Here is a 9617-nt window from a genome sequence, read left to right as displayed (position 1 = left end):
ATCTGATCTGAGATCAGGCGTCTTTCTCAGAACTGCTATGTGAGGTCAAAAAAGCTCCAGGATCTTCCACTCAGCTGGGCTCCTGAATTCCAGAATTCCAGCTACTGACATCTAAAAATGTCTTAATATCACTGCATGAGAATCTGGGTTAGCAGACAAAACAGCCCTTAGCAACCGCAAAAAAACAACAGCCCCCAGCAAAGCGACTGTGATCGTGTAGCAAGGATGCAAAAAATGAAGAACTCGCGAGATTTAAACAATTAAACAAACAACGGTTCTTTTTTGCGTCACAAAGGCAATCGGATTCGATCTGCTCCGCGTGCAGCGAAAGAGTTAAATGTGTTCCCGGCCGTTGGTGTGCGCTTGATTGACGTGTCAGGGGGCCGTAGTAGCAACGCGGGCCAATCAAGTCGCGGCAAGGTTCGCCCCACGTGGGTGTTCCGCGGTCTGATTGGCTGCGTCCTTCGAATGTTGATTGTGGCTGGGTCAAACCCCACGTGGAGATTTCATTCAATCATTGAACAATTCCACTGCGCCCGGTTCCCTATTGAAATTCTGCAGGTTCTGTTTATAACATGTAAAATATATATATCCAAAGGGAGACTAGAAACCTACAGAGGCGTTTTTGGAGACTAATTCACCAACACAGCAAACAAGATTTTTTAATCGCGTAAAAAAACAAAAACAAACAAACAACAAAAAACTAACAAAGGTCTTTTATTTTGATACTGTACAAAATAAATTTTAAAGACGGCATAAATTGTCTTGACTGAACGTGTAAAAATTGCAAAATATAAAAAAAACACCGGCTTGGATTATTATATGAATTAATGTTTATTAATTTTTACATTTTAAATATCTTGAAAAAATCTTGAAATAATGTGCATTTATTCATAGTATTATTTTTTATTTCATATTAATTTATTGATTATTTCTACTATTAAAAATTGAGCATTTAGATTGGCAGCCCACCCCCCCTTTCCCCCTCCTCCACACACACACACACACACACACACACACACACGCTGCGGGAGGGATTTCTCACAAGAAAAGAACTCGAAATGTCCCACTGAAAAGCAGTGGAGGTTCAGCAAAGGAAGAAGGAGAGGCAGAGCGAGGCACATAGAGAAAGGGAGAGAGAGAGAGAGAGAGAGAGAGAGAGAGAGAGAGAGAGAAAGGGAGAGAGAGAGGGGGAAAGGAGGGCTGTGTGAAAGGAGTGGGACAGCGGGCGAGACAAAAGAGGCTGCGGCTTCGTTGAGTGTCGTGTCCGTCTCGGGAGCTCGATAACTAGCCTAGCCTCGCCTCTCTCTGTGTCTTTCCCCCCTTTCTTCTTCATTTTTTTTTTACTGCAAAACATATTCAGGGCGGCGGGGGGAAACCATTGAGAGTCGAGCGCCTGTTTTTCCTCTTCTTCGAAGTTACGACGTGAAGGACAGAGTCGAAACCGAGCCTGGGAGCATCTTCTAGCTACATATTGTGCGCCTTTCCCCCTTTCTTTCCTGTGGGGTTGGCGATAAACCAGAACAAAGGGAGTCTTGAGGTGGGAATGAGGCGAGCCGAGACTAGCTAGCTTTAGCCTGCCACTGAAACGAGGCCAAATGCACTTCTTCTGAGATCCACAATAGGCTCAAACTCTCTCCTTACTGCAGCAGCAGCAGCAGCAGCAGCAGCCTTGAGAAACCGCCGCCACCACCAATAACAACAACACTGGAAGAGCGCTGAAACACGACAAACCGTCTCCCACAAACAATGTTTCCTCAGAATCGACCCTCGGTAAGTTGCTACACTTTACGACCAAAAAACCCCTCTTTCTTGAACCGCAGCCTGGTCTCTGAATTCCTCTCTTAAAGCTCTTTGTGGAGATAGCCTTTGTCTGTTGGAGAGGTGGATATGCTATTCTCTTAGATCTGGGGACTAGCTTTAGGGTTAGAGCCTTGGAACCAAAGTCACAGGCCTTGGCTTGGGGTTAAACCTCTGTTTCTCCAGATTCAGCGATGCCTTTGGCTGTGAAGTTGTTTTCTGGGCTGAAGAATGGGAGCTGTTGTTTTGAACTTAGCCGGTTCAGCTGTGGTGGTCTGGGTTTAGAGGTCTAAGGTTAAGTCCAGAAGATGTAGCACTCGGTTTTTAAGAAGATTAGTTCACTACAATGTACATTTTTAAAATTATTATTATTATTATTATTATTTTTTAGTTGACCCAAATGTTGGTTGCCTCAAGTTTCCTCCTCAGCTTTGGTACAAAGCTAATGTAGCTAGCTAGCAAGTAATGGAAGTCTATAGCCTCATCCCATTTCAATAGACCTAGCTCACTAGCTGTAGACCCCAAATTTGTAAATAAATGTAAATTTGATTGGAAAGTAGACCATTCCTGTACGTTCTTACTTTTTAACATGTGACGTGACTTCAATATCAGTGCTATAGTTCAAGTGGAAGAAATACCAGACCTTTACATCTCTGTATATTCAATAGTTTACTGGCCTGTTGTGTTTTAAACTTCTCAGGCCTTTGCCATCAGTTTAGCAATAAAAACAATAGGCCAAACCTGAGGTCCAGAGATCCTTCACCACCCAGAATCACCTGTTCGACTTATCAAGCAAGGCCATGTGTAATCACAGCTTGTAGGAAGATTATAAAGAAGGAAGGATGTGAAAATGAATCTACATTGTATTTTTAATACATAAAACCAGTTTTGTTTTGGAACAAGCTATTGATGCAAGCAGTGTATTCGGGGAACCTCCAGGAGATATCCACCATAGTTAACCCCCACCCCCCCCCCCCAAAAAACCCCCCACCCTTTCTCCCTAAGCACTTACTCCCTCTCCATCGTTCATGTCCTAAGGGATGTAAATGAGATTCCACCAGGGAGTCGGATCCTCTGGAGTGAAGGCAAATGCACATGGAGCTCCAGTAACTCCATGAACTCTTGGTCATTCCTCCTCCTCCTCCTATATCTTTTTTTAGCTGAACTGATTATTTCCATTTTCCAAATCTAATCAGATCTTCAGCCACATTGCTGTGGGCAGAGTTGGAGAAGGTTGGTCTGTGGTCTCCACCCAGCCTTCACTTATCCATTAGTTCCTGTAGAGAAACGAGCAAGGAGTCAAACCACACTGATGGCTATTAGTACTGTAGCTAGAGATGGCTCAGTGCGACTTTTCTGATTAACATCTTTTATTGATATTAAAATCTTGATTATTGACTGACTGATCCAGTATTTCTTCTCTTGTTTTTATTGGAGTACTTTAAGGCAACGTCCACACACATACGGATATGTTTTTTAAAACAGATATTTCCCTCATTCCATTTTTGAAGATACTTCCGTCCACACAGAGACGAAAATGCTTGCGTGAGCATGCCAGCACTGTATGGGGAGATGGTACTTCATAAGGAGCGACCTGAAAACACAAGAGGTTTAGTCCCAAATGACACACTATTCCCTATCCAGTGTACGATTCAAGTCAAAAGTATGGATGCTTGGTCTAAGTTGAGCATTATATATTTGTAATAGAACAGTATTTACATGAATGTATATGTGGAAATCTGATGTTGTAGTTTTATGACTTATGTGGGTCACTGTTTAGGGAATAAGGAGGTTCATCACAAGCCATCACAATGTTGTGACATCAGTGTTTCATATAGCTCAATTTTCCCCGTCTGCACGGCAACACTTTTCAAAAATCTCCACCTCGGAGAGCATTTTCTTCATTTTCTTCTGATGAAAGACCGTGAGCAGTGTGTTTCAGCACTTCTTGGATGCAGCTCCTTTCCTTTTTCCCCCCAAAATATGTGTGGATGGGTCAAGTGAGTATCTAGAGATTTGTTGCCAGATCTGATCAGAATTCTTCCTTCCATCCTTCCTCTTTTTCCCTGCCAATTTACAGTCTAGCAAATACCTCTGATGTCGTCCTGATGCTGATACCCGTCGATATCATTGTGCCACCTCTAATTGTAGCCTGTCTCTAGCAGTTACTGTGAATATCAATACGTTATAATTTTTGCGCAGACCTTGTATACTCGAATCGTTTAGTGTCAGTTAATTATATTGTCCTATTCATTTGTATCTTGGCCCCTGAAGTCCTTTAACTGATTATAAATCTTTCCTCCTTCACGTCTTCATAGAATTGTATATATAGGTTATATTAACTCGCTGCTTCACTGTTTCAAATAGATGCTGTTTGCTTTGCTTTGGGAAAAAAGAACATAATGGAGTAATGCAGGGTGCAAATGGAACGTACTTAAAGTGCAAAGAGGTTAAGGATTTCTGTTGATGCTAATTATTAAATAAAGCTTATTAAGAGAGTGCGCACACTTGAAGCGTATATCTAGTTTTTGTGTTTTGAGTAATATCGTCTTTAGCGGAATGTAGAAAATCAGGTGTAGAAATGTCTGATTTGGGATATTTAGGATTTTAAGGTGGTCCTTACAACTTCTCAGAACATCAACAATCCCGGATCACCACGTTGTCAAGAACGGTGACCTGAGTGTTTATTTACATAAGCTGTCATTTAAGCCTGTTTTCTCTAGCCTTGCTTTTGGAGATCTGCTCTTCTGCAGAGTTGTATTTGAAACTCTGATCAAACACACCTTGTGCTGTTATGCTGGACCTTCTGAAGACCTTGCTTTGCCAGATCAGATGTAGCTGATTATCATTATGTTCTGCAGGAGGGTAAACCCCCCTGGAACGTGGTTGAGGACCTGGGATACAAACCTCATCTAAACTATAAATCATTCCTGTTTATTTAGGTTACATGTGAGCTCTCGAGGGTGGGAAGCTGGAAGAAGTGAGCAGTGTGTTTCAGCTCTTCTACTTGGATGCAGCTCCTTTCTGTTATCACTTCTGCTTTATCTACTGAAAACCAGCTTGATTAGTCAGTGATGTTGATTGTGAGAAAAAAAAAGTTGAAGCAATGTTTATTTAAGAATAGGAACAGGAACTACTAGGCTGCGATATGCACAATGTGTTTGGTCATATTGACAGATTGCAGTACACTACAGGAAGTGTAGGGGGCAGTATAGGTTTTGTTGTAGTTGCACCATTATTTATATACCCTTAAAAGATGGCCACACCGTGCCAAGAATGTGAGAAGTGGTTTAATAGTCTGATTAGCCTAGCTGGGTTGGCATGTTCGGGTTGTTGTGATTGGCCAATAATTAGACAACTGAAATAGCATTCAGACGCTACCTTGGATGGTTGAAATAATTGTTAGCTGCAGCTGTTGCATCTGTAATTGAGAATCCATTTTTCTGCAGCTCAGTCAGAGAGTCAATCAGAAAATTGTCTTCAGCATCCTCTTGAATCTCCTGACTTTAAGCTCCCACGAGTGTCCACATGCACCCTACTCATGGCTGTCACTTTTTCATAGAATACGCTGAGACATCCATGTTCATGAAGATGCCTAGATGAGGTATACGCTAGTCTCTGGAAAAAGACACAGCTCCATAACATCTCCGGAAGGGAAGAAACAAATAGTCTCGAGGTTACCTAATAAAGAAAGGCACCTACAGCAATTAACACAGCTGACGAGCCAGCCGTCCGGCATCGCTAATGTATCCTGACAGCGGTGGAAATTTGCATAACGAGCTTGCGGAGACTGAAGAGAAAAGATGTGTGGCACTAATGAAACAGGTGCCTGGCACACCCCCCACTACTACCACCCCCCTCCACCACCATCCCCCCTTTTCTGTCTAAGTGAGCGATTACTGGGGCATTCCTTAGAGCTCCAAGCTGCTGGAGCCTGGGATCAATAAAATAAGGCCACGCCTGGGTCAGCTTCCTGGGGTGGTGCTTTAATATGCAAATAACTGGTGGTTGTTTACAAAGTATTTGAATGATTTATAAGGGCTTGAACTTCAAACGCTTTAACGTGAGACACCGTGTTGTATGTTCTTGTGGCTTTACGGTTTTGGGTGTAGCATGAATGTTACACCTTCAGGATAAAAGTAGGAGATGTTCTTCAGTTGCCGCTCCTCACGCTGCTCACATCCGCGCTCGACTACATGTTGACGCTAACGATTTATTTTCCAGGAAAACGTGATTTATAATTAGCAGGCTGACTCCACGGGGCACCTCGTGGTAAGGAGGCCGCCACAGAGGTTCATGTAACAGATGATGTCAGTGGCTGCATGCGAAAGTCTCTTATTAGGCTTATGCACCATCACCTCTACCCAACACCCCCCCCCCCCATATCATCATGTATGATCAGTACAAATAAAGGAACCCTTCTGGTCCTGTGATTTCTCTGAAAGCTTCTAGTTAGTGACCGATGCGTCAGTCATTTATCTCCAGTAGTTTATGTGCTGGAAAAACAAAGAACAGAAACCTCTTGACTGAAGTTTAGGCAAACATGTTGACAAATTTGAGAATGGTGGTCAGCATGGCCAGCCACAGAAGCTCCCAAGCTTTATGGCATGTCACAGGGTGTGTACATACAGGGCCACACTTCGCCCAGTCAGGCCTTAGACAGAGTGAAAGGAGCTGTGGTTTGGAGCCCTGTAGAGATAAGAACAGCAGTTTTGAGGTAAGGGGTGTATGTGTGTGTGTGTATGTGAATGCTCTTGTTCCTTTTCAGTGTCTGTTAAATGGTAAGACAGCATTATTTGAGAGGCCCTTAGCATGGCCTGTGGTGTAAATAAACTGCTCGGAAAGAACTGTACTCTTAAATTCCCTGGTAGTCCATGTATATATAATAAAACCTTAATGCTAGAATCTAACACCCACTGGATGCTACCAGAGAGGCGGGGGAGTGGCGGTGTTAAGTTCAGTTTGCTCGCAGGGTGACCAAGTGAGTGAACGCTGTGCAGAACAAACTCAAGTCTGACTTGAAAGCTTGACTGAAAGCCCGCTTCTAAACATTTAGATGATAATGGCCTGCGACTGCTGTTGCAAGGACAGAAAGCTGAATTTCACATTTTTACTGTGGGTTTTACTGTAGCCCACATGCTAAGCCTTTGCATAGCTAGCTGAGCTACAGATACACAAAGTATCAGACAGCCTAGAGCAGCTCCTCTGTTGGCTAACTGCTGAGCTACTGACGCAAGTGTTAAGGATAAAAACTGAGATGTGTAGACACGTAGCCGGCTGTCTAGGCCTAGGTAAGTTAGCTATCAGGCTAAACGCCACAGCACAGACTGTGTTCCATTCTGCTAACAGAGGCTCTGATCACACAAGTTTAGAAGATAAGGCCTCATACCTGAGAGCTCAGAGTCGAGTGAATGGTCTTAGGAGTGTTTTCACTGTTTTAAGGCACATTTAGTAGACTGATTCATCCAGGTTTGCTTCCTTTCCCTTAAACTCGCAACCGCAGTGAATTTTTTTTTAATTTTTTTTATTATTATTATTATTATTATTTTTTATATATATATCAATCAGTAATCTCCCACAAGACCCCATCTTGTCGCTCTTAAAGGCACATGGAAGAATGAGCTTATTCTGAACTAGATGGAAACAGGACAGATATCTGACACACCAGACATGGTGTAATTTAGAAATACTGACCTCATTTTGAGATGCAGTCAAAGATTTTCAAATACTTCAGTATCCTGTTTTACTGTTCTACCACCCAACCATCATTGCTTTTTATTGAACTTTATTCAATCCAGCCCTCAGAGCCATAGTAGATGACATGGCCTGACAGTTGGACTGAGAAAGGTGTCCTCCTTAGTGTTTTAAGATGGGCAGACATCAAAGATTAAAGCTTAAGGACCCAGTCTAGTTCTGCACTACACAGCAGTTTGAATGTAAACGATCCATTGAAAGGAGAACGTAGTCCACATCTAGGTATAATCCCTGTTAGAGAAACCGGCCCATTGCTGTTTGGGAGCTCTTCAAGTGGATTTAATGGATTGTATGAGGTGACCATGTGGGGTAAGGCTCTTTCATTCTTAAGACTGAATTTGGGCAACAATTGCAGCTGTGCTCTAGTTTTAGTGTGTGGTAGCCTTTAGCTGGCTGCGTAGTCTTTCTGTATTTATCACTTTGGACTAAACAACGAAGAAACTGTAACGACACAGGTTCAACTCTGCTGTCTGATGCAATATAGCGACTTATAACCTCTATAAGAAAATCTTACAAAGAACGTACTCTTTCTCCAGAGTGTGTGTTTATGCCCGTTCACACCTGATGATCGGATCACGTTCTGCTTTCTTGTCCGCATGATAAGCCAAGTGCAAACACTCCAAAAAGCATTGTGATCAGATTACGATCTGATCACTCAAATCGGATGTAATCTGGACACACTGGGGAGCCATTTTAATAACCAGTGTAAACAGAATCCGATCAAAGTACAGCCACATACTATCTGGATACAAAATGCATGTCAATGGCAGGTGTAAACAGACCCTCTGACTAAGTTACTAGTTAGTTACACACTAAAGGACTAAAGCATGAGATATTGAGTCACTTTATTGGTTTATTGCTGTGGTTGATTCATTATTGATATTCATCAATTTTCAGATTTTCGATTCAGACACTGGTGACACAAATTGATTAGCTCTTACCTGACAACCTATTTTCATTAATGGCTCTACGTGAGCCTTACAGGTTGCAGGTGAAAACCGTTTAAGGAATACTTGGAGTGCCAGTACCTCCTGTTAGCAGCCGCACTCGACCACATTGCGAGGTCAGAATGTACGGTGATGTAATGAGGGATAAAGTAACGCCTATTTTGGGCCGCATTTCCATTTAAAGATCTGTGCTGCTGGATTTAACCCTGCTTTTAAGTCATCGCTGCCCTAGGGCGGCTTCCCAGTGCTTTCTACGCTGACCCGGCTACACACTGCAGGTGGGGAGGTTTAATGGGCTCAGCTGAGAGGGCCATCCTGCAGCTGAACCCATGAAGTGACTGAGAAACAGACATTTTTTTGCTGACTGCTTGTTGCTGACTAGTATCATCATAGTTTTTGCTAATTATTGATCGAGCAATTACCATTCACTGAAAATGTGCTAGTCATGTAACTGATCCTTAAACAGGAACTTAAGCGGAGGGGTCCAAAGCGGTTAGTTTAGGTCAGACGGCTGTGATTTGTTCAGGGAGTTGGTCAGTGGTTGATGACATGAGTTTGTCCAGTTATGTAATGATCTGTTCACGTGATGCCCATGGCAGCTCAGACACGGTGAAGCGTTGGGGTGAAATGACCTATGCAAAAATACAATGTGTAATTGTTGTGGGGCAGCTGTGGCCTAATGGTTACTGAAGCGGTCTTGGGACCGGCGTGACTGAGGTGCCCTTAAGGAAGGCCCCAAATCTCCAGTGCAAGAGACATAAAAGGATGGTCTTAATGTGATATTAATCTCTAAGTGGGTCTTCCAGGCTTGATTATGGCCTGTGAGGTCCTTTCATAGCCCTGTGGAAAGTTACCCTTACCCAATGAGAGAACCACTTTTTAGACCCTTGGAAAGGCCTTGGGCACAGAGGCCATGTATACCTTCCCTTTAAAGAGAGAATTTTACAGGGCTTTAACAGAATGTAGTAAATATAAATTAATTTAATGTTATTTTACATGAAGAACTGTAATTAATGTAAACCTTTCTATCCTCGTTTTGTGTACTGTTATGGCCTTTTGACCCCCCCCCCCCCAAACGTTGTCAAATGACCTTAAATTTGATTGGACAGTTGATCT

At 42.7% G+C, this 9617-nt stretch overlaps 1 protein-coding gene across 3 annotated transcripts in view; it reads left to right on the top strand.

Annotated features, from left to right (window-relative positions):
- Positions 1 to 1047: 1047 nt before the first annotated feature.
- tle2a (TLE family member 2, transcriptional corepressor a) overlaps positions 1048 to 9617 on the top strand; it is a 37023-nt gene continuing 28453 nt past the window's right edge. For 2 of the 3 annotated variants that reach the window (XM_072661219.1, XM_072661217.1), the window contains exon 1: positions 1048 to 1773. In XM_072661219.1, the coding sequence (XP_072517320.1) occupies positions 1750 to 1773 (24 nt within the window). In that variant the 5' untranslated portion in view covers positions 1048 to 1749. The remainder of the gene's footprint in view (positions 1774 to 9617) is intronic. The other variant, XM_072661218.1, reaches the window with a different exon arrangement.

Source organism: Salminus brasiliensis, chromosome 17, assembly GCF_030463535.1.
Source record: "Salminus brasiliensis chromosome 17, fSalBra1.hap2, whole genome shotgun sequence".
Lineage (NCBI taxonomy): Eukaryota > Metazoa > Chordata > Actinopteri > Characiformes > Bryconidae > Salminus > Salminus brasiliensis.
Note: the sequence above shows the minus strand (reverse complement) of the source record. Positions and strands in the feature narration are given on the sequence as shown.